The sequence below is a fragment of the Lactuca virosa genome, chromosome 9 (genome assembly GCF_052849685.1).
Source record: "Lactuca virosa cultivar CGN04683 chromosome 9, Lactuca_virosa_CGN04683_v6, whole genome shotgun sequence".
Taxonomy (NCBI): domain Eukaryota; kingdom Viridiplantae; phylum Streptophyta; class Magnoliopsida; order Asterales; family Asteraceae; genus Lactuca; species Lactuca virosa.
In genome coordinates, this window is record NC_136434.1 from 5,245,107 (window position 1) to 5,271,617 (window position 26,511).

Sequence of the window (26,511 nt, forward strand, 5' to 3'; positions counted from 1 at the left end):
AATTTGTCAAACAATTAAAAGTTGAGTTGAGAGTTGCCATCCACGGTTTTCTTAAGGGCTAAAAGAGTCAAAACAGTAAAAATAAATGTTTTTATGAATATCATACTCTTTAAAGGGCTAGAAATGTAATTTGTAGCTTAATGGGCCAATTTTTGGGTTTTTCGGCCCATTGAGCCCAAAATTGCGAAAAACATAATTTTCAAGGGATTGAAATGATAAACTTCTCAAAACAGGGGGTAAAAGGGTAAACAAAACCAATTCAGGGGTTAAATGATATTTTTCCAAACAAGGATCAAAAATATAAACTTTTTGGATTTTGGACCAAATTTGTAAAAGTTGCGAAAAGCTTGGGTTTTAACTGAGAAATTCTTTACTGGAAGGGCTGAAACTGCCAAGGAGTAAATTTTGAACTAAAAGCATCATTTAAACAAGTCTATGGGTCAAAAATGTCAAGAAAATGGTTTAAGGGCCTAAAATGTTTCTTTTTTCAAAATAAGGGACTAAAATTGTCATTTTTTTTAAAGAAGGGCTGAAAAGGGGTCAAACCAATACTTTGAGCTAATCATTTTATTATTAAGATATTTGGGTCAAAAGAATACCAAATTACAACTTATGAAAATAGAATGAAGAATATACATATGTTTTCAAATATCGTTATAAACAACCGACAAGTTTCGTGCCGTTGAGAATTTAACAATTGTCCAATTAAACTTCCGACCCTTATACTATACCTAAAACAAGTAAATATTCAAAAAGTTGGGCTTGAAAGATCTTAATCATGCTTATTGGGCCTTCGTGACCCATTGACATGACTTTTGGGCCCAACAATAATAACACATGTCTATTGGGCCTCCTGTGACCCAATTACATGTTTAAGGGACCCTCAATGGCATATATGTGCTATTGGGCCTTGGTGGCCCATTAGCATTGCTAGTAAGGTCCAAATTAAATCAAATATGAAATGGGCCAATGCGTCCTTCGTATGACCAACAGCCTTAAATAACACACGTAATTAGCAGGACCTTGTAATCCTCTTCTCCTCGTTTGTTAGGCTTACCTTCAATTCAAGTAAACAAATACAGGTCGTTAATCAATAGTAAGCAATTTCGTTTGGATTAAGTGAGTAATAACGGGCGACACCTCTAAGGGTCGTTCGTAGTCTGTAGTTATAATCAAAGTCTCCTGGAAGGAGAGCGAGAGTTTGTGTATAGATCTATACGGGGGTGACTCCCCCACACCTCAGCTGTTCTCTACAGTTAGACTCGGCCAGTCTAGGGTGACAAAATCTTAAGATCAATTCCGGCGTACATTAGAATGCCAAGACAGACGAACTAGTCATTATTATGCATGGTTATAACGACTCACGTAATTAAATAAATCCAATACTATCCGAGTAATCAAGGAAAAGTAATCAAAATCACTCGTGTGGCGGTATAACAATTTGAAAACAATTATATTTTATGTTATCGGAAAACATCGGGTTTTTCGAGGAAATCAGCACCACTCGCTTGTATTTTTCTATAACTATAATACAAAACTTCCCATTTATACACGTTTTGAAATCATTCATGCATCAACTTATGGATCTTCACACTTTGGTAAACAATTGTCTTTTCAGAAAATATCGGATTTTCTGGGTTTTATAAACTACACAAATCATTTTTATCACAACCCTGCTTATGAACTCACCAACATTTCATATGTTGACGTTTTTCAAAATAACTTGTATTCTCAGGTAACAGGTAAGCTGAAGGGTAATATCAAGTATGTTAGGATGTTATGTTTTGAAAACTCTCAAACAATTGATGCTACGGATATGTAATATTTAAACAATGTACTGGATGTGAACAATGTCAATCGTTATGTATTAATGCATGGTGAAGTTTATGTTGTGTTTCATGTATAATCATTGTGATGATATTCAATTTAAATCACGCAAGCCCTCGGACGTTTCCGCCGTCTGGTTCGGGGATGTGACAACCCCTGGCGAAGAGTCTCAAACGAGGTCTGCTGCTCCGGACCCCACGAAAAAGCAACGCCCTTCCAGGTCAACTTGGTGAGGGACACGACAATCTTGGAGAAATCCTTGATAAATCTCCGATAGTAGCCGGCCAACCCCAAAAAACTCCTGATCTCGGTGGGGGACCTCGGCACCTCCCAACTCATCACAGCCTCAATCTTGGCCGGATCGACCAATATCCCATTCTGGTTAACGAGATGCCCCAAGAACTGGACCTCTCGTAGCCAGAAATCGCACTTGGAGAATTTGGCGTAAAGCCTCTCCGACCTCAATACTCCGAGGATCTCTCTCAAATGCCCCTCATGCTGCTCTCTGGATCTCGAATACACCAGTATATCGTCGATGAACACGATCACCAAACGATCCAACATCGGTCTGCACACCCTGTTCATGAGATCCATGAACGCTGCCGGTGCGTTGGTGAGCCCAAAAGGCATCACCACGAACTCGTAATGCCCATAACGAGTCCTGAACGCCGTTTTTTGGATATCCTCATCTCGCACCATCATGTGGTGATATCGAGATCTCAAATCTATCTTGGAGAACCAAGATGCTCCCTGAAACTGATCGAACAGATCATCAATCCTCGGTAGTGGGTAACGGTTCTTGACCGTTAACTTGTTCAACTCCCGGTAATCAATGCACATCCGGTGTGAACCATTCTTTTTCTTTACAAAAAGGATCGACGCTCCCCAAGGTGAGCTACTCAGCCTGATAAATCCTTTCCCCAACAGCTCCTGAAGCTGTGAGGATAACTCCTGCATCTCTGGTGGCGCAAGGCGATAGGGCGCCTTGGCGATAGGCGCCGCTCCCGGGACCAAATCAATACGGAACTCCACCTGCCTCTCGGGAGGCACACCCGACAATTCCTCGGGAAAAACATCCGGGAACTCACGCACTATCGGAACATCATCAACCGAACTCGGCCTCCCTGCGGCTACTCGTGTATCCATCACATAAGCTACAAACCCGCTGCAGCCCTGTTGTAGACTCTGCCTCGCTCTAGCAGCCGAACAGAACGCTGACCCAGATCGGGTACCCTCGCCGTATACCGTAAGTACTCCCCCACTAGGGTCTCGTATCGTCACCAACTGTCGCTCGCAGTCTATAACAACCCCAAATCGGCTTAACCAATCCATGCCCACTATGACACACACGTCCCCCATCGCAATCGGGACTAGATCTATCGGAAACTTAACACCGAAGATCTCGAGTACACATCCGTAGCATACACCGCTCGCTCGTCAGCTATGGAAACTCGTAGAGGTCGACTCAACGCCCCCCGCTGGATACTGATGTGCTGACTAAATGCTAACGACACAAATGACCGACTCGCACCCGAGTCAAATAACACCAAAGCAGGTACAGAACTCACAAGAAAAGTACCTACGCACATCATAATATAAGCACAATATCTCAAACTCAGCATAAAATAAGTAAAAGAATACATAACAGCCACGACATCGGGCGCTGCGCGGACCTCCTCCGCTGTCAACTGGAAGGCTCTCCCGCGAGCCTTCGGTGCCTCAGCCTTCATCGGCCGAACCTCAGTAGCTCGCACGGCAGCAGGGGCAGATCCCTGCGGTGCTCCCTGTGCTGTCCCCCGCAGCTGCGGACACTCGGCCTTCCGGTGTCCAGTTTGGTTGCAATGAAAGCAAACCATGAACCCCTTGGGGCAATCCTTGGCTATGTGCCCCTCCTTGCCACATTTGTAGCAAGCACCTGATCGACAAACCCCATCATGTCCCTTGCCACACTTCCCACAAGTGCGGCCCTTCTGGCCTCCAGATCTCGAATCGGCGGGCTTTGCCCGCTTGGCTGCCGGCTGAGACTGTGCCGGCCGCCGGTCCCTCCCCTGAGACTCGGCCTCCTCCCGGACCTGAGTCTCCAGCTTAATCTCCCTCTTCCGGGCATTTGCCTGGAGCTCAGCAAATGTCCGGTATGATGAGTTCGCCACGAACTCCCTGATATCCCTCCTCAAAATGCTCAAGTACCGACTCATACGTGCCTGCTCAGACGACACGTGCTCAGGGCAAAACAACGCCCTCTCATGAAACATCCTCGTAATCATCGTCACAGACTCAGTTCCCTGCTTGAGGGACAAGAACTCCTGGGCTAAACGTTCCCTCTCCACAGGGGGAACATACTCATCTCGAAACATCGTGGTGAACCTCTCCCAGGTCACCGCAGTAAGCTCCTCCGTAGTGAAGTCTGTCGTCACAAACTTCCACCAGTCCTTCGCTCCCAATCGAAGCTGGTTCAGTGCAAACCGAACGCTCAAATGCTCCGGATACGAATAGGTGTAGAAGCATCCCTCGATATCAGAAATCCATCTCATTACAGCAATCGGGTCCTGCGTCCCATCAAACTCGGGTGGCTTTGTGTTGCTGAACTCCCGGAACAGCAATGAGTCACCCCCCTGAGGTCTAGCAACAGTAGCTGCAGCAGCCGCAGCCTCAGTAACTGCTGCGTATCTCTCGTCAAAGGTCTCAATCAGGGTGGTCTTGATAGACCCAAACATCTCCGGTATCTCTGCGCGGATAGCCGCAGCCACCTCATCGTGGATCATCTGACGAAGCTCCTCGTCACTCACGCCGCTGGTCCCTGGTCTGTGGCGTGTCCCAACCATGATGTCTATGAAATACATCATAAAAATATCAGAGACTCGTTCGATCATACTCGTACTCGATAACTCAACCCTACTCGTTCCCTAGTACCCTAAGGATTCTTACTTGGACTGCGCACTGATCCGGTGTCTTCAGTAGTACGGGCCCTATACTACCGTCCACACCGCATCGGTATTCACCCCAAGCCCTCCTCCTAGGATCCCAGATCACAAGTACTCTACATCTCGCTGGCATAGGCTACCCTTCGGTAGACCTCTCAAAAGCTCCTCACTGCTACCTACTCACTCTCAAGCATCACATAACAACATAAATCTTCCTAGGCTAAGGCATCACAAATCAGGCCACTCTAGTCCTAATATGAATACCTAGCCTACTCTAGCATGCATATCATAACATATCATATCTCATAATACATAATGTAAGGGTATTTTGGGAAATCACCGTTCGGGCGCTGGCTGATCGTACACACTGCTTCCTTCTGCTTTTCTCAAATTCTTTTACTTTTTAGAAAAATCGTTTCCTTTATGAAAAACTTTCTCAAATCCTCAGTTTGAGTTCAGATACACCCGAAGGTGCATCCGAATCCCTCAAACCAAGGCTCTGATACCAACTTGTAACAACGTAAATTTCCAAAACAATTTTTCATTTTTAAAACATACTTTTATTCATAAGGTAATATCAAAACATAATGTATCCAATGTTATCATGACAAAACATATCCCAGAATCTCAAGACATAAACTCCATGAGTGTGTACGGATCATGCCGACGCCTTCCCGCGATCCTCGCTAGTACCTGAAACACATAACACAACAACTGTAAGCATAAATGCTTAGTGAGTTCCCCAAAATACCACATACGCACATACGCCACTCAAGGCTGTAAGACCTTCCGGTCACTGTGTCTCAGAGGACTTCCGTCCCACAACCCTGGTAGACCTTCCGGTCCTACCCATAATGACCTTCCGGTCCATATCATCATGACCTTCCGGTCCACATCATAATGACCTTCCGGTCCTTCTCATTCATAACATACATAACACATACATATCATATAACAGCATACAGCACATACATCTCATAGCATATAAGACCTTCCGGTCACACATAGGTACCATCATAGGTACAGTATAGTGAGAAGACTCACCTCGTACGATGTCGGATAACCTCTCGTGCTCGATAACCCGACCTAGCCTCCTCCTGCTAACATAATAACATCTCTAATCAATACTTTCTCTTGTCCTCATATCTAAGGAGTGGGTAAAAGACCATCCTACCCCTCTCAGGTCTCTCTCAAGAACCAGCTTGACCAAAACTCTAAGGTCAACTGAAGTCAACTCAAGTCAACGGTCAAACTTTGACCAGACTCGTCGAGTACACTCGTGTGACTCGGCGAGTCCAGGTGTCTTCATAATCCTCATAGATCTCCACTCGACTCGTCGAGTTAACCCTTTACTCGACGCTTACTACTGGTCATGAATCGCGGGGCAACCCCGACTCAACTCGTCGAGTGCACTAATGGACTCGGCGAGTTCCTTCCATGGCAACACTCAAATGACCTTCTGAAGTCAGATCTGCTTCTCTAACCTATAGATCTGACCTTACCATACCCAAAAATCACGTAAAGGTCCGACCTTTACACTCATGCAACGTCCATAAAGCTTCTTTTGGTGAAATAGCCTCTAAAATGGCAACCTAGGTTCAAATCTCTAATGGAATAGCATAAAGCAAGATAGATAGGACTCTCTGGACCTCTTAAGGTCCAGATCTAAGAAGAACTCCACCTTGGGACCTCACATACTTCGAATCCAAGCTAAAGAAGGCATAAGAAAACCCTGGATTCAAGTAGATCACCAAATACACGAGATTGAGCACAGATTAATACCTCTAGCAGCCTCTTCTGATCAAATGGTGGTAGATCTGACCTCCTCAATCTTCCTTGCTTACCCTCCTTCCTTCTTTCTTGCAAAAATCACACTTAGAATGATGAAAACGGCTTCTTCTCTCTCTCACAACGCTCTCAGGTGCTCTGGTGCTCTCAAGGGTGAAGGTGGCCGCAAATGAGGGCCATAAGGTCCCTTAAATAGGGCACAGGCCCGGGGATATAGGGTTTCCACCCACAGCGCCTACTCGGCGAGTCTACTCTTGGAATCGTCGAGTAGTTCATTAAACTTACGTGGCCACCCCGCTCCTACTCGACGAGTTATCGCACCAACTCGTCGAGTAGATCAAAGATTCTCAAAAATAAATAATTAAAAATAATATACCTGGAAATCCGGGTGTTACACAAATCCACTTTAATATTGCTAATAATAGAAATATAACCACCAATTTTCATAAATATCATAGCAAGGAAATATAAAGTAAATAAGATAAAACCAAAAAATTCACTTTATTGATAACGTGCGGAAAAATTTGTCCTTACAATGCAAATATGTATGAAAAATATGTTTCTAGACATTTCCTAAGCAATCTATTAATCTATCATAACTCCTAAGCTCCAAATTCTGATCATCGAACCATGTGACCGAAATTCATCTCTTACGATCAGAATTAGCTTTTTCTTCTTAAGCTTCCTTCTTTCTCTTAGATCCTTCAAAAACATCAAAATGTGACTATCACATCATGTATTAAGAATCTATGAATAAAAACTTAATGGAGTTAGATAATGGATGTACCTGAAGTAGAATCATACAACTTGACTTTCTTATCTTTGCGATCATTCAGGTAGACAGGGCAGCTTCGCATCCAATATCCCTTAAATTGGTAATAGAAACATATGGACTCTTCAGGAACGGCATATGGAACTATCTCAGAATTAGCCTTTCTCTTTACCATATGGTCAAACGGTTTGACCTTGGCTTTCCATTGGGAAGAGAAACATTTTCTGGACTACCGTTGTTGCTATTGTCCATGGAGTTTTGAGAGACAGATTCTTCAAACACATTTGCTTGACCATTGCTCTTCAGCATTTCTGCTTCAGTAGCGATTAGCAAATATGTCAGATCAATTAGGGCCACGTCGTGGTCAGTCATATAATAGTACTCAACGAATTGACTATATGACTTAGGAAGCGAGTGAAGAACCAAGTCAATGACCAACTCCCTTGGGAAAACGACACCCAACATTCACAATCTGTCAATGTGCGACTTCATTTTTAGAACATGCGCACACACATAATCTTCATCTTGGTGTTTGCATGCCAAAAGGGCTTGAGTAACTTTGAACTTTTCAAGTTGACGAAAACGTGGGTCAGGGAGAATCACTGGAGGAGGTGGAGGAAGAGTTGGAGAAGTATGATTTCCAGTTCCACCAATGCTCGAAGAAGGGAATGTTCTTTCACCTTGATCGACATGTAGAAGATCATCTTCAAAAGGAAAGCCATTTCCAAAAGGACGAGGAAGAACATTGTTGCCAGAACTTGACATCTATAAATGGAGAAAAGAAAATTCAAGTTAGTTGATTTTAATCCTTAATTATTAACCCAAAATTCAAATTAAGGCTAGGATCCATATTTTCGATTCGAATTCTGAAGAGGGATGCTGTAATCAAATTCGAATCTATTTTAGGTAGGTAAGCATTTACCAGTTTCAATCTAATAAAACTCCTAGATCTTTTGAGATTCATTGAACTATTCAATGTGAAACATCCCAAAAATACGGCCCAAAAATTTTGTTTTTAATTATTAGAAAAACCATAGTTATCAAATCATCACATAAAGTCATAAGTCATTGTATATCAAAACATCATAAACATCTGTCAAATATAGCAGAGTAAAAAGATCCTAGGCTAAAATCATGGTGTGTGCACTGCAGTTATCCCGAGCTATTCCCCTTGCTACCGGAAGTACCTGAAACCAAAACTGAAAACTGTAAGCACGAAGATTAGTGAGTCTCCCCAAACTACCACATACCATACACATAATCACATAATCACATAATAACATATCATGGGCCTTGCCCGCTACATCGGGCCCCGCCCGGCATCAGACAATGTCCGACATTGGGCCCCGCCCGGTATCGAGAAAAGCTCGGTATACATATAAACATATCAACAAATATACATAAATAATCACATAACATAAACATATAAACATTCCTCGTCCCCGCCCGACATCAGACTGAAATCCGAAAACATACAAACATTCCTCGGGCTTTGCCCGACATCGGACCGAAGTCCGGTAACATACAAAATAGACACATGCAAGAATCACGAAGACATCAAGCATACAAACATTCCTCGGGCACCACCCGACATCGGATCAGAATCTGGAAACATATAAACCTACATCGGGCACTGCCCGACATTGGACCTTAGTCCGGAACATACTAGCATACATATACGGGCTGACATTGGTGCCTTCGACCCGTTCATACAGGAGGAAACTCACCTCCAAAGTCGAATTCTAGTTGAAGCGTCTCTGTCTCGGAATCAGCTCTACACACTCCCTGAATCGAAACAACCCCTTAGATACCATTTATATTCATACATCTTTTTGGGTCAACTGTGGTCAAAGTCAAGGTAAAAGTCAACGCTCCGAGTTGACCCAACTCATCAAGTTTACCCTTCAACTCGCCGAGTTCCTATAATCCACATAATTATGACAATCATGATCTAACTCGTCGAGTCCATCCTTGAACTCGTCGAGTTCTTCCTTTCAACAGAATCGGGACACTTCATTCCAACTCATCGAGTCCATCCTTGGACTCGTCGAGTTTCTCGGTCTGTTAGCCCCTTCTTAACCCATTAATCCATTGCCCTTCGGATCTGAACCCTAAACTTTAGATCTCGACTGAAAATGCCTCTAGAAGGCTAAAGTTTCCAGCTTTACCCCTTGATACCTCTCCTAAATGGATTAAGCTCAAATCCTAACCTAAAAAGGTTAAGGTCTTAGCCCAAACACCATCAAAACTAAGAGATAGACCCTGAGATTATAGATCTGGACTCTAGGGATTAAATAATCACGTAAAGCCTTGAACTTTATCCTCATGCATGACCATAAAAGCTTCAAAAGACCAAAATGGTGGTCTAGAGGTCGCATGGGACTTCCATGGCCATAAAGTTGGCACCTTTATGCCATGAAAACCCCTTAAGGCCCTAGATCTGAAGCATTCTCTGTTTGCGACGTCCAAATCCCAATAATCATATCATTTGGACAAAAATAAGCAGGGAACTTCAAGAGTGGAGATCTAAATAACTACAAAGCAAGGTTCAAGCTTTTTACCAGCAATATGTCATGGATGAGACAAGGTTTCTGTATCTATAAACTCCTTCTTGTGTCCTCAAGCTTCTCCTTCTTCCAGTAGCTTCAAAACACACACTAAATTACTTGAAATAGTTCATAAACACTCATAATAGCATTAGGGTTTTGAGATGTAGGGTTTGGGATTTGGAGGCTGGAAATGAGACCAACATGAAAGGTTTAAGACGTTTAAATAGGGTGCAAACCCCGAAAATTAGGGTTTCTCATCTGCTAGCCTACTCGTTGAGTTGAGGCCTCTCAACTCGTCGAGTAGGTTACTTAATTCACGTGGCCCATCTGATCTCTACTCGACGAGTTTGGGGCTTCCAACTCGTCGAGTTGCCCTTATAAATTGGATAATTATTAAATTAAACACGTACCAGGAACCAGGCGTTACACAATGACATGTTTAATCTCGATTATGCTCTCACTTTGTCACTGGGATGTCGATGATCACAAACGAGATGTGAATAACCATGCAAATTAGCTTTGTACTCTCGATGTCATTTACCATCTAATTAATGTGTCAGTTAACCACACACGCTCCATTAATCAATGATAATTTACGAGACACCCATTGCCAACAATATTAGTCCCATATTAATGTGCCGCTTAACCACACATGCTCCACTAACGACCAATAAGGTGCAATGTGCAATTTCATGGGTTAGCATCAAATTCACATTTTTCCTAAAGTAACTAAGAGTGTGATTTTTTTAGAAAATTGATTTAGTTACTTTATAATTCATTATACTTATTAATGAGAATTATTTTGTCCTATCAAACCCGTTCGGCTAACGACCCTCAACCATACAAGATAGCGGTTGGTAGAAATGGACACCCAATAGCGGTCATTTTACATGACGCTTCCTTAAACTCCCCTTATAGTATGGCTTCGTGAATGAGGCATACTAACGGTAAGACTGACTTTTCTTATACATATATATAAAAAAAATTAACTTTTAACTTTACAATATATATAAGAGTGTATTTTAAACATATTAAAATACTAAAGGTTTAATCTTTTAATAAATTAAATATTTAATTTAATTAAATTTAAACCACATATGGATTAATTAAAATCCATAAGGATATATTTTACGGATTATCATTTTTAATTTCCAAAATTAAACCTTTTAGTTTAAATTTCAAACAACCCAAAATTATTAATTATTTAATCCAATTAATAATTATCTAGCAACCAAATATGAATATATTAATTATTCTTTAATTAATTAATTAATTAAATTATTAACCATATCCATAAGGATAATTACAATCAAATAAATCATCATTATCTAATTCATAATTATCTCTTAACATTTTGGTTTTATTGAATTATCTTATATTACCAAAAATCAGATTATGGCAGAATTAACAAAAAATAATTACCAAATATAAACCTAGTAAATCAAGTTAGGCAAGAAAATCTGAGATAAACAACAGACGCACCAACTCGACGAGTTGGAGGACCAAACTCGACGAGTTTATTAAACAAAATGTCGATTCTGTTCCCTTCTCCTATGAACAAGATCACTATTGCATGTATTCAACAGAAAATTAATCATAGTCTCTGATACCACCGATGAGTTTTGAGCATAGCAACATATCATATGTGTGCATGAAACCCTAAATTGATTGGATCTAAGTTTTCTCTAGTTAAACATGCAAACTATGAACACACTACAAGAAACCCTAGGATCTATGTACTACAATCAAAAATCATATAAAAACAAGGTTAGAATTCATACCTTTATTGTTATATTGTAATAACAATAATTCCCTTGTAGATCTTGAACTTTGAGAACTTAGTGTCACAAGTGTAACACCTCTAATGGCTCACAAACACATAATGTAAGAGAATGATATGAGAAGATGAGAGAGGAGGTGAATTTCGGATTTCTTCTCTAGGGAATGAATGGCCGAAATATGCAAGGGGTGATGCTCCTTGTATAGTTAGGTTGCTTAGCCCCAAAGCTAGGGTTTCTAGATGGAAACCCTAATTTCCAGCTTAGGCCCCAAGCAACCCATGGATCCACCTCCTTAAGGCCTTGGACGAAATTCTAAAGGTCTCCTTTAGAAATTTCGGCCAACCCAACTTAAGGTGATCCAAGAGCCCAAACCACAACTATTAATTAATTGCAAAACAACCCTTGTACTTTCAGTTAATTCCTTTAATCCCAAAATTAACTCCAAATTAATTTATGATTAAATATTAATTAAATAATATGATTTCTAATTAATATATTATTTCCATAAAATATTAAAAAAAATCATTTATTCCAATTTATTATTTCAAATAAATTTTTTTTCATCTTTCTCAATTAATCATCCTGTCTAGTTGCACGTGTGAAGGCAACCCAAAAGGACCATGTCACTGTCAATTCAAATACATACCATATATAGTTATGGGCTTAGACACCTAATCCAATACATACTTCATACAAGGTTATATCCATCTTGGGTGGCAAAAGTGTTGGGTTCGGGTTGACGGGTCACGAGTTGGCGGGTCTGAATGCATAAACCCCTACAAGAACCATATAATTATTCATGTCGCCAAAAGGCTTGAAGGAGTGCTGTCAAGTTTGGCACATTACCACATTAGCTGTTTGACATCCACCTTACTACTGGTTGTGATTTTAGTGTCACCGGGATATTTTGTATAATTGGAACTTACATGTGAGCTAAGGGGCTTTGTAATTTGTAATCTAATATATGTTTGGGTATGTGTGGAGTGAACACATGTATAACATCAAATTAGAAAGTCGATTCGACGACAAGTCGGGGGTCCGGGGGCAGCGCCCCCGGGTTCGAGGTTTCCAAAGGTCTAGCACCCGTTTGGCGGGGTCTAGGGGCAGCGCCCCTAGTGGGGTCCAAGGGGCATAGCCCTTGGCTAGGGTCCCGCTGATTTGTTTCCAAAGAAACCCATTACGGCCAACCCTAAAAAATGAAACCCTACATCTCGTTTTCTATATAAACGACTCTCCTCTTTGAAGGGGATTACCTTTGAGATCTTGTTTTTCTTCATACGAACTCATAATTCTCTAGAAATTTGGCTTACGGTTTCTGTGCCTAGATTCTTATGTGTCCCTTTGGGATTATCTTAAGCTGAATTTCTTGTAACCCAGTCATAAGGTAGAAATATCAGTTCGAAGAGTGTTTTATACAATCCAATAGATATCTAGATATCCAACCCTACCCAATTTCTATCAACTACCACATCACTTTTGCCATACAATATGCATGACATGCCATTTTGAGGGAGTGCGTCAAGATAGTTTTTTTTTTTTTAAATTTAAACTACATTTAAAAAAACAAACATATCATTAAAATAAAATAGAAAGTTACAACATTTGAAATATTATTTAACTAGACTTAATACTTTACTTAATACTAAACTTAAATACTAATTTTCCAAATTATATTTCTTCATAATGTCCGCCTGCACTTTCTCCACAGCTTGACGTTGATTCTTGCGTAATTTTCAAATGTCTTTCATCATTAGCTTCAATTCGTGATTTTTTTTTTCTTTTTGTTCCGCAATTTGTAACATTTTGTGGATGTCTTCATTTAACTTTATGAACCCCTCTCCATGACTATAACTTGAAGAACCTTCAACACCCTTTATTTTTCTCTTCGCTTGATCTCTTCCCATAGGACGACTCGGCCTTGAAATTTCATAAGGTTCGTTATCATTGAGGTTTATTCCAACATGTGCATCAAAAGATTGGCTATGAGAATTTTGGATGTTTTGGTTCTTTTTGAACCACTCGTGAAATCCTCTGATGTGTATTGTTTAAGCCATTTTGCTTTATCCTTTACAACACTCCAGAAATTAATATTTTTGAATGCCTTTTTATTTTCTGTATTGAACATTTCTTAATCTTTGGCAAGGATTTGTGCATCGTCAGCACTGTTTGGCCAAGATCGCTTCACGATGACAAAGACACCATTGAAATCTATTGCAAGTTTGCTTGTATTCCTCCATTTTGAATATATTTGATCTTTTGTTAGGTATGAACCTCACTTCATTTTTTTAATAAAAATTTTCCATACTTGCACATAAAAAGTATCTCTATCTTGGTCGTCTACAATGATAGGGTCCTCCGATGTGTCAACTCATGCTTCCGCCAAAGCCTTTTTTTTCATCCTTTGCCCATTGTTGTTTGTCGGCCCTCCTTTTTTCTTCTTCTTCTTGTCGGCTTGAGGGTTGGGTGCTCGAGGGTCGGGTACATCTTCAGATTCGGTTGAATCTGAATGGATAGATTGGAATAGATTTTCTTGCAATGTTTCAAACGCGTTAAAATCAGGTTGGGGAATGGGTTGAGATTGGAATTGGTATGAAAATTGAGATTGAGATCGAGATTGGAATTAGGGTTTGTTTGCTCCATATTTATAATATGGAACATTTTTGGGATAGTGGTACATTGGTGGTGAGTAGGTGGGTGCATCAACTTGAGGTCGGTACACCGAATGCAAGAAATTAGTTGATGAAGTGTTTAAAGCTTTTTTCTTGTTTCTTCTATGGGTTTTTTTGTGGGTTAGGAGAAAACATTTTAGCAATTTAGAGATTAAGAGAGGTTTGATATTGTAAAGGTTGTTGTTGTAAGAATTGAAAGGTAATAAGGTAATATGCGTATTTATAGAGGGTGGAAAATATTTTCAAATTTTTGAATTTTATAAACCATAAAGGCTAGTTTTTTTTTCTTTTTTTTTTTTGAGTAGTTGAGTATGTATTGTGGTAAAAAAAAATGGTTGGAAAAATTGAATTGGTAGGTTAAATGTTTAGATTTGAAAAAAAAAACGAAAAAAAGAAAAAAGAAAACCCCAAGTAGTTGTTACCTCCTTTTTCTTTTGTTCTTTCTCATCGGCATTCCAATGTCATATGAGGTTGTTTTGCTCAGCATGCCAGCATGCCACTGTTGGGGTATGGTGTTCGTCGAGATTGCTGTCCTAATGCCAAACAATTGTTGGCTCCACTCCGTTGGATCTAATCTAACTATATCTCTAATAATTATATTTCATTTTTTCCTTAAATAATTATAACTAGAAAGGTTACCCCCGCTACGCGGGGGCCAGAAGCTTTCAATGTTGTTTCCGAATTGATAAATATGACAGATATAGAAAGTGCAAGGATGAAAAGTCCGGGCTTTGCCCCGGACAAAAAATGTAAAAGTTTTGACTGCAAGGACCAGAAGTGTGAAAATGGCTAAAGAATTAAAGGGGTAGGAATTAACAACTTTTTAGAAAATGGATCAAAGTTGTCAAACCGTTAAAGTTTTGTGGCCAAACTTTAAATATTAAAAGGTTTCAAAAAAATGTAAAAATATTGATTGCAAGGACCAAAAGTGTCAAAATAGGTAAAGAATAATGAGCAAAGTTGTCAAAAAAACATCCAAATTTAGTATTCCTAACTTCCAACAATAATACAGGGACCAATTCTGCCAAAAAAATGGGAAGTTGAAACACAAACAAAAGGACATGCATAAATTAATTAAAAAAGTACAGGGACCGTATATGTAAATCAAGAGACCAAACCTGGACAAAATATGCCAACTTCACTATTCATTTCTTACACAACTTTAATATATATAATAATTATTACATAATAATTTTATTTTTTTATTTGTAATTATACAATGTACATGTCCTTTCATTATCATTAACTTTATAATTATTATAACTTTTTTTTAATATAAATTGGATTATTTTTTTTATTTCTTTTTAAAATCTTATATTATTATTGTTTTTATTTAAATTATTTATTTATCTTTGTTTTTATAACTTAAATAAAATTAAAATCTTTTGAACAACGGATTTAAAAACGATTCTTTTTAAATGTTTGACGTTTTGGTTCGAATATATTGTTTAATGTTTTTTGACATTTTATTAGTTTATAGTTTTGACGTTTTATTTAAATAAACTTTTCAAATTTTTTTAATGATTTGTTCGAATAAACTTTTCAAATTTTAAGTGTTTTTGTTTTATTTAAGTGTTTTTGTTTTATATTTTGTTTTATTTAAATAAACTTTTCAAATTTTTTTCAAATTTTTTTAATGATTTGTTCGAATACATTTTAAGTGTTTTTGTTTTATATTTTGTTTGTCTCGTAATTCATTACTTAATTATATTTTGCCACATTGGATTTTATTTATTTATTTATTATTATTATTTTTTGTTTTGCTTTGATCATTTTTTTGTGTAGATAAAAAACTAAGATGAGTAAATTATTGAAATCATCCCTATGGTTTGGTTAAAATTATGTGTTTCGTCCCTAATCCTTTTTTACATTCGAACCGTCTCTATAGTTTGATCTTGTTGCGTTTTTAGTCCATATCAGACATGAATTGACTATAATACCCTTATGAATTTCTTTTTCAACTACTTTATTATATTTATTATTATTTGTAAACTAAAAAAGAAAAACAAAAAAAAGTATGGCCCACCCTTATCTCTCCTTCCTTGTCCCGCATATCTATCATATATCTATCCTAAATCATTAAATCACAAAGAGTTCACCAGCCCCACCTACCTCCCACCATAACCGATAGCTTGGTTGTTTCTCTATCGTTTTTGCTATACCGTTGCCGATCATTCTCACTAGCTTTGCCCCATCGCCTCCGAAAACCTCCATATCCCTTTATCTTCTCCGGCTTTGCTCCACCTCTACCTCACCAGCCCCGTACCTTCATCTGGAAATTAGAAAATGGCGTACCCCCATCTCAGTTTTTCAACTGTTATAAACCTCTCTTTCTCTCTAACCTCACTTGAGCACGTGAAAACCATAGCCAACTCGAGCTCAACCAACCTCCAAAAAAGGACATTGAAAGTGCTGGATCGCAGTTAGAAGTACGGGATCGTCATTGCATATGTACTCTGATGCTTATGTATAAGACAGAAGTGGATGAATGGCATCGCAGTCGGATCTGCACTCTGCTCGATCGCTGGATTGTTGTACTGAAATCACCGCCACCACCAGAATACTTTCTGAAAGCATCTATCTTTCCTGTCGTCGCCCTCTGCTATCTCTCTTTCCCACCATCTCTCTTTTATGTTAGCGGGTCGACGGTAGTGACGATGGTTCGATGACAGTATTGGTGGTTTGATTTTAGAGGTTGCGGTGACGGTCAGGTTTAGTGGATTTAATTTCAGGTAAGTTGGAGGATTTTTATGCATTTGATTTGTCTGGATGGTTGCATCTGGTTTTGATTAGGTTGATTTTTCTGTATTGCATTAGGTTTAATTAGTCTTGATTTTTTATGCTCACCGGAGGTTATAAAGAAGATTGTGGTGCTCGGGATTTCAGTAAATACATGATGGTGAGCAACTCCAGAGAACATGAAGGGACAAAGTAGAAAGGCGGGGGTGCTCCATTGATTTTTGATGACGGTGGTCAGCGATAGTAGCCTGGGGAAGTATTTGAGGCAAAGGAAGAAGATGAGCGGGTGGTGGGACCCAATGATTTTTTTATTTTACTAGTTATTTAAAATGTGGGAAAAAATATAACAAGGATAAAATTATCTTTTCATGTCTTGTCAAGGACCATAACCGAAATAAAAACAAACTAGAAGGATGGTTCGATAAAAAAAAAAAAAAAAAAAACTCATAATTTTGACTAAACCACATAAACAATTTCAATAATTTACTCTTTAAATTTTTCATAAAATCTTATTCGGTTGAAAATCATTTGAGATGACTTAAGCCTTAAGGTGCTTTGGAAATATTGGAAAAATATCAACTTCATTACATTGAGTTTTTGGAAGTTCTTCTAATCTTCTTAAATACGGGTCAATATCAAATGCGATATTACAAGCCCACTTTCTTTACTGGACTAAGGCCTAAGGCCTAAGCCAATGTCTTCGAATTTTGAAATCCAATATCCTTTATTTCATGACGAATTGATACAAAAAATAACAATAAATAATAATGCTTTCTTTGAGAGGTGGTAAGATGGGTTCGATTTCAACAAATTTATTAAATATGTTTGAAAAAAAAACTCAATCACAAATACAAATAAAATACTCAAATAGCATTGAAAATATATAATTTCTAAATTACATGATTTTTTACTTTTACCGATTTTACTTTCATTTTTGACATTGCTTTCGTCTCGACTATCGTGGTTACGATGAACGATGAGTGTAATTGAATGACGACAATGTTTAGAAAATAGAATTAGGGTAACATTTTTCTTAAATATGATTAAATAATAATATAATATTTATTACTAAATAATGATACATCAAACCATGTTCCCATTCGAGAATTCTCAAAGCATGCTGGAACTTGACCAAATATCAACGCATGAATCAATCCGAAAGTGTCTTGTTTGTCGCTAAAGCCGAGTATTGTAGTATGGCTAACGTCGGTGCCGAAAGAAGCCGATTGCACAACTTGCTCGTTGAATTTCTCATTCCAACACAACATGCCACATTAATATGCTATGAAAACATTTATGCTATTAATTATCTTTTGATAATCTGATCCAACACCAACACATGCACCAAATATGTCGAAGTGGATATTCATTTTATTGAAGAAGAATGCATGTATTGTTGAAGTTCATGTTGAACATATCCTTTATGAGTTTTAGTACGCTGACAAATATATACGAAAAGACTACATGATATTAACATTATTCGAAGACAATCTTTATATATGGTCACCTACTGTTTTTTTCGATTGCGTAGGAGCGTTGGAGATTGGATAATCATTTGGATTTGTTTATATTCCTTGTATACACCTTTAGTATGTCTATATATATGAAAGCCGAAACGAAAAACCCTAAATGGAACGATTGAAGAATAACAAATACTTATGTTTTATTAGATTTGATTAATATTTTATGTATTATTATTATTATCGACATTTGATCAAATTGTTATGGACTCTGAAACCTATTTCGAGGTTCTAAGTACATGACTTTTATGTAATGTGAATTCATGTAAAGTATTATAGGACTAGCGTGACCATGGTATATAGGTGATGATGTCAATATTTAAGGTTCATTACCACAAGGGGCGTGTTGGACAAAAGTAGTTGGTAGTGGGTAACGGGTAGCAAGTGTCAGGTAGTGGGTAACTGGTAACGTTTTGTTAAAAGCTATGTGAGATAACTTTTAAATTTGAAACATTTTGTTTAAAGTAAACGCTAAAAGTTTGTAGTGTCAAACGATGTTTTTTGTTTAAAACGGAACGTTTTGTCAAACGTTAGAAGCTAGAAGCTCTTAAACATTTCGTGTCAAACACACCCAAGGAGTAAGATTCAGAATATCCCTTGCGGGTCTTGGAAACTTGGTTCTATACATGCAATAATCCATGCTATATTAACATGGACCGATGTGATATTTGCTACAAATGGATTTCACTATATGAACATGGCGTATACGTAATAGTGTAATAGGATTAATATTAGGCCCAACCAAGAAAACACCATCGGGCCGGGTTTGTTTTAGGAAGTATTGTCATGTGGTACAGGGTTAAATGCTTGAAGTTGATAATTCATAGACAATTGAAAAGAGATTCTGAATTCGTCTATTCAATACCAATAATGCTATGCTCCGAATCCATGAATATTATTAGAATTCGAGCACAAATCCACTAAAAATCGAACGTATTGAGCTCTGTTTTCAATTCAACCCAAGGTAGTAAGGAACTCCGGTGGCATTCAACCATTCGCCTCCCTGAATAAAATTGCCAACCGTAAATTGGTCGGCCTCCGTCGAATTCGTGATCACTTTATATCCCGGCCAACTCACTCTAGCACTGGTATTAGAACCGGGTCCTCTGTTCATATACTCTCCATAATAAAGTGTACTCAAAGCAATATCACTTGACCATTCTGACCAACCAGCAGGATCAATTAAATCGCCAATGTAGGATCGCAAGATCACAGTTCTAGAATATTGTCGCCATGGCCGACCGAGGTAGGATTTGAACAGTGTTTGATTCGGAATCAGCTCCGATCCGGCAGCTATTTTGCAATCTAGAATCGAAATACCGGTGTTCTGATTTGGATCGTCTCGACCTTGAGCGGTGAAAATGTTCTTTTGCTTCGGATCTGGTTGACGGGCGTAAAGATTTGATTTTTGGAAGACGACGGCGGCATTACCGAAGATGAAATCGACAGTGCCGTAGACGTTACATTCACGGAAGAATTGGCGGAAGGAGTGGACGTACAAAGTATCTTGGTAAGCGACGAAGCTGCACTGGTAGAAGACGGAGAAGTCTGAATCACTCCTCAACGCCACCGCTTGGTGTTTCGCAATTCCGGCATAGTTCTCGAACGTGATACCTTTAGCTATGAAATTGTTGCCTTCAGCAACTGAAAATTATTTAAAACAAACCTAATCAAATAAATTTACAATGAAATTCAAATTCTCAAGTAATACACTTTTATGAGCAATTGAGCATGCAAATCGGGCTTTCAAATGAAACGCCGTATCAATTCATTTCGAAAAAGTTTTTTTTTTTTTTCAAAGCTAATAATCAATTCATGATTTCATTCAATTGACACTAATCATTAGTAAAAATAATTATTTTTTATTTTATCGAACACTTTTATTTTTCTAATTTACTTATTTTTTTACTAGTATTGGACGATTGAGTGACATTAAGGCTGAAAATTAACATTTCATAAAGTTGAAAGGTGGCAAGTGTGGGTGGAAACATAACAAATGTCGAAATAAACATCCAACAAATGTCTAAATAATCATAGGGTGACAAGGGTGACAAAGATAAATACGTATTTATATTACTAGAAAATATAAGTATACTTCTAAAAAATAAAAAAATAAATGTATTTATGCTTCTTAAAATGTATATATACTTATTAGAAAATAATCACATGCAATTATACTTCGAAAAAGATAAAAATATGTATTTATATTTCTAAGAGGCATAAATAAATAAAAATACATATTTAGATTATGTTTGGCATACTAGCAGAAAATCTAGTTGTTGGCTTATAAGCTAGCTGATAAAAAATTACGATTAGTAAAAAACTAGCTGATAAACTAGCTGGAAGATATAAAATAACAAAAAAGAGCATTTAGAAAAATATGATTTTATAATTAATTAGGGATATATTTGGGAAAAAAACTCTTAAAAAGTAGTCTAAATAACTTTTTAAATAGTTAGCTTATAAACTAGCTTTTGACTGAAAATAAAAATTTTAAAAAATTCAGAAAATAAGTTAATTTATTGGCTAACTATAATATGACAAACATAACTTTAGAAGCATAAATACATATTTTACGTTTTTTTAATTATAATTACATAAATATGTATTTTTTATGGTTTTTGAAATATAGAATTATAAGCATGTATTTATATTCCAAAAAAATATATTTATACAATGTTTAGTTAAACTTTTTCGTATGGAAATACGTTTTTTCTGTATGAATAAGTGTAAGATAAAACTTTAAAATAAAATAAGAAATCGTCGTAATAGACAATAAATCAGTATCAAAAGGGACAAAATTTAATAAACTTGCTTTCATATATGGTATCCACCTTTCTCCCCGTCAAATCATTTGTATCCAGATTTTGAAAAAAAAAAATTTATGGGTACCTCATTGTGAAGGTAAATAGATTAAAGTTGTTACTTATAAAAGAAGTTTGATACCTTTTTAACGTGGTTTACCACTCAGGAATAAATAGAGTAATGAAAACGAAAACAAAAACATTATGATGGATGCCAAAAACGTAACTCGAAAGGAAAAGTGGGTAGAGTGCGTGCCAAACTCGTGGGTAGTAGTAAATCAAGCCCCAAAGCTGAGTGGTTGTAAAACAAGTTGTGTCCACAAATAAACCCTAGAATCACTGAAGCTGCTTTGACAGACATTCCGTGACCAAATTTTGTATTTTTTTGTATTAAAGACCTTTAATAAAATAAAGGTGAGTAGTTGGATTGGGCCTGCTAGTTTAACCTATTCATACTCTTATTTATCGTTTGATTCCTAATGTCTTCATTACTATTTTATATTAAACATTATTTATAACCATTTATTTGGTTATGAAAGATTCTATTAGCGCTTTTTTTTTTCTTGATATTCAAAATATTTGTTTTGATGTAATTAACAATGTATGTGTGCTTATTAACTTTTTTTTTCTTGAAAAACATAAAAGTTTATTGTAAAAATTGTTGGGTCTCACGAGTGACATATATTGCAGCATATATAATTTGATACATTTATAAAAACACACATTTATCTATTTATAAAAATGAAAGGTTATATAAAAAACAAGCAATCATCAACCTACTTATAATATATTTATAGTTATAGATACTTAGGTTAAATTTAAAATTTATAAAAATGTTATTATTTTCGTCACGCGTCTTCATTGTTTATGGTTTTAACAATCGCAATATAACCAATCGTTATAGATACTTAGGTTAAATTTAAAAAAGGTTATATAAAAAACAAGCAATCGTTAAAACTATAGAATATGTTAATATTTCATACGGTTATTTAATTGTTTATGGTTTTAACAATCGCAAGTATAACCAAATTATGTCAAGATCAACTACTAGAAAATATATATATATGTGGCCCAGATTATATCTAATCCACTACTATTGCTTACCGACGGTAGCAGAACGGAAAGTTGTCCAGCCGTCGGCCACGCTCCGGTTTCCTTTAATCAGCGTATTTCCGATTCCGTCGCCGACCAACATCACCATTGTCTTCCTGTTGTCTATATCCAAGTACTCATAATATGCTCCTGCTTTTATATATATCACGAACCTCGTCGTGCTCCCGTTTGGAGCTGCGTTTAACGCATCTCCGATTGTCGTGAAGTTCCCGCTACCGTCTTTCGCCACCACAAAATCGTAAACTGTCTCGTTCACCGCCGCCTGCAACAACTCCCTATCTTTCTTCTTCACCCACCGCGGATATCCACCTGACATCTCACCGTACTCCGGGAACGCCTCCACCTTACCTTTCGACGTCCCGTTCATTTTCTTCAGTAAAGCAAGCGAGTTACTGACCTTATGAGAAATGTCACGCAATGATTTATGAAAGTACTTCCGTATCTTATTCCTCGATTTGCTAAACGCAAATCCGTCGAGACAAGTCGCTTGATTCGTCATGGAAGCGCTAAGGAGCGTTTGTAGATCGTTGTGTTTGTTAAAGGGCGTCCGATTCAGAACGGAGATGGCTGACTTGAGCTCCGTGACAGTTTCGACAAACAACGAGTGACAGTCATCGAGTGCTCGGATTTCAAGAGCGTTGAGGTTACGAAGCTTCCGGCGGATGGCAGTAACATTGAAGTCAGTGGATTGGACGTCATTCACTGTTTGATTAATGGTCGCACTGATGATCTCCGGTAGAGATTTTGATCGGAGGTCCGGTAGAATGGTGGTGAGCGTTTCAAGACAGAGGTCATAGTATAATGAACCATCGCAATGTGTATGTACTGTTTGTGTTTGGATGCGTTTGTGAAGGTGTAAGTGTAGAGGTGTATTTTGTGTAAATAACGGAATTGAGTGGTGGTTGTTTGTAGCTTTGAAAATAGAAGAGATGGAAAACGCAAACAAGAAAAGGGCCGAGAGAAGTAAGGGAATGCGTCTGTTGGTTTGCATGGTAAGAAGTAGGAAGTAGGAATTTTTACGTTTTTAGCACACTCAACCACGTTATATATATATACGTGCTCTAAACACCAAACGGAGTTGGGTTATCGATTAAAATGTGGGGTAATATCATCCCTTATTAAATTATTGTCATGTGGTTTTTTAAATTAAGTCTATTTATTTTTTCAATTTAGACGTCCATGTGGTTTTATATTTTGGTTTTGGTCCTACCATATTTAATATGACTAAACAATTTTATGATTTTTTAATATTTTTTTATTAAGTATTATTAATTTAGAATTTAATAAAGTTAGATGGCCACCATGATCTCCTCGCTAAGCTGAACATGAACCAGAATTGGTACTAACCCGAGAATAACGAGTATCGAAATTGGTGAAAAAACAATACTGAGTACTGAAACGAACTAACTTTATCAGTATTGGTACCGGGTATGGTATCGGTTTTTGATATTAGTATCAGTACCGAATCCCAAATTTCACGATTTTATAGTATCACTATCGTTTCATATTAACATAAACGGTGTCGGTTCAAGTCAGGTCAAAATTTTTGGTAATCTTGCTCAACCCTCCTCCTAACCCACTATGCAACTATTTCCTTTATGTCTGTTAGATAAATGATTGATTGATTTTCAAAAGATAATTACATAAGAATATATAGAGCATATCTAAAGTCTAATGGCTAAACCCTAAAGGGCTTCGGCCTCAACCCTAATCACTAACATCCCCCACAGTTTGATCGGGTGGAGACGATTAAACTGGAAAATAAACAAAAGAAGAAAACATAAAAACTAGATGAAGATAGCGGCATCAGTGGTGGTAGAGCTCTAACAATGACGACTAACATCGACTGCTCGTCGGAGAAGAAGAGAGAAAAAAACGGCAGCCATAGGTGATTATGTTGTAGAAAAAGAGACAACTGGCGGCAGCGACGATGATCATGCAACCAGCGGCAGAGGAGTCTGGAGAAAGGCAGCAAGAAAGAAAGAGGGCTCGAGCTGCAGTGAACGGAGCCAATTCCAACGAGATCAACAACTACAATTTTGACAGAGAAAGAAATGACTACATATCAGAGGCTGACCGACGGAGAGGGTGACATCGGATGGAGGCAACACCAACATCAGAAGGGGTTGAATTGGAAAAGAGATATGAAGAAGTGGCCATCCGAGGAGGAGGCAGAAGGCTCAGAGGCAAGGGTCATCTTTGGAGGAGGTAGAAGTAGACGAGGCAGTGGAATAAACCGATGAAAGAGCTCTAGTTTGGTGTTGGTCGTTGTTTTATTATTTATACAGAAAAGAAAAGAAAAGGAAAAAATATGGAACATAATGAAGGCACCTCCGACGACTATTAGAGAAGGTCGTCGGAGGTGGAAGGCGGTGGTTGTGGGTTGTGGTTAGCAGCAATGTTTTAACCTAGAGCTCTGATACCATGTTAGATAAAGGATTGATTGATTCTCAAAAGACAATTACATAAAAAATATATAGAGAATACCTAAAGCCTAATGGCTAAACCCTAAAAGGTCTGAGCCGAAACCCTAGTCACTAACAATGTCGCCTAACCATCGCCACCTCTGGAAAATCCCCACACCACACCTTTCGCCTTCGAGCTCTCCATCCCGGTCAAAGATTTCAAAACACCAAAAGTGGATGAATCATCACCCTTTCAAATTAGATCATTTGTAGTACATAACATTTCACATGTTACCCTTCCCCCATGAACAGTCACTGAGATAGGGCCTGCAATCAACACGTCTTCAATCAAAACGCATAACAATCATGATCAAGATAAACTATTAACCCTATGTACGTTTCTAACTAATAATCGAGGTCAGCAAAATCACAAATTATTTAATGGAAATACTACTACAGTTACATATATTTTAATAAATTGTTGATCTAAATGATGAAATTATGTTTTCGTGAATGACTTTTCTTGTGGAAATCAAGGGCCTTTATGCGACAGTCGATACCAATTAACATAGTCAAAGAATTATCTTGTGTTCTTTTGACGTAAACCTACAGTGTCCCATCTACGATGACAGCCGATTACACCACTGTAATTACTCCAAGTTTTGATTTCCCAATAAGGGATCAATTTACAAGGCCATGTTTTTTTTTGGAACCGACGGAAAATATATAAAAACACCCCATCCCAAGAAGAAACAAGGCAGGGCAAGCAAACAACAAAATACAATGTTTTGCAAAACATTAAAAGGAGAACACACCCAATCCACCCATCTACACTCATTTTTCTTTCCTCTATGCATCACCCAATTAAAAACTAACGTACTAATATTATCCGCCAGTATGGGAACATTAGTTCTCAGGTTGTTGAACACCATATCATTTCTCGCCTTCCAAGTGCACCAAAGATAACCATAAAGAATAGCAAAGAGGATTTTTCATTTTTTGGCACAATTACCCCAAACCGCAGCATACTCCAGCAGCTCTCTAACCAAATGAAACTGAGTAGGTGTGAGGTTACACCAATTCAGAATCCAATTCAAAACCTCACGCGCCAAAGGGAAACTAATAAGAAGATGATCAGTTTCATCACTCCCCACATCGCAAAAACAACAATGAGAGCTATGGACCAAAATACCCCCCCCCCCCTCGAGAGAGCTCCAAAGGAAGGAATTATATCCATAGAGGCGCGCCACACAAACACATTGATTAAGCCAAATAGTTGGATTATCAGTCTGCTTTGTTATTTTTAAATCGATTAGAACTCTTAAATCACACACATAATAGGTGCCATCTGTCGAAATCTTTGAAGACCAAGCATCAGGGGCATTAGTAACTGAAAACGAACTAATAAGCTCATCCAATTGACCCAATTCGCTGATCTCCCTGCTGTCGGAAGGCGCTTTTTTTCCATTTCCAATTGACACCCTCGGAGCAAATACGTTCATTAACAAAACAATGCTTTTTCTTATCAAGCTCGAAAATGAGAACGAACTATACAACCAAAGATCCGAACCCCGTCCAATCCTCCAACCAAAAGTGAACGTATTTGCTCAGAGCTTGATAAGA

General features: G+C 37.9%; 1 protein-coding gene and 1 long non-coding RNA gene across 2 annotated transcripts; one reads left to right on the plus strand and one right to left on the minus strand.

The window, feature by feature from the left end:
• Nucleotides 1-16,396: 16,396 nt before the first annotated feature.
• LOC145139598 (uncharacterized) lies at nucleotides 16,397-17,420 on the plus strand. The gene is made up of 2 exons (XR_013721951.1): nucleotides 16,397-17,039; nucleotides 17,125-17,420. It is a non-coding gene; the product is annotated as an uncharacterized LOC145139598 (long non-coding RNA).
• A 1,725-nt stretch (nucleotides 17,421-19,145) lies between these two features.
• On the minus strand, nucleotides 19,146-23,515 carry LOC145136429 (pectinesterase-like). The gene is made up of 2 exons (XM_079070549.1): nucleotides 22,475-23,515; nucleotides 19,146-20,210 (listed from the first exon to the last, which is right to left on the minus strand). The coding sequence occupies exons 1-2, from the start codon at nucleotides 23,472-23,474 to the stop codon at nucleotides 19,516-19,518; spliced, it is 1,695 nt and encodes a 564-aa protein (XP_078926675.1). The 5' UTR covers nucleotides 23,475-23,515; the 3' UTR covers nucleotides 19,146-19,515.
• Between the last annotated feature and the right edge of the window lie 2,996 nt (nucleotides 23,516-26,511).

What these genes read in the sequence shown, in the direction of transcription:
- LOC145136429 (XM_079070549.1), bottom strand. Translation starts at nt 23,474, where the DNA reads ATGCAAACCAACAGACGCATTCCCTTACTTCTCTCGGCCCTTTTCTTG. An exon ending in TTTCCGTTCTGCTACCGTCG is followed by an intron (nt 20,211 to 22,474) that starts GTAAGCAATAGT and finishes AATAATTTTCAG; the next exon opens with TTGCTGAAGGCAACAATTTC.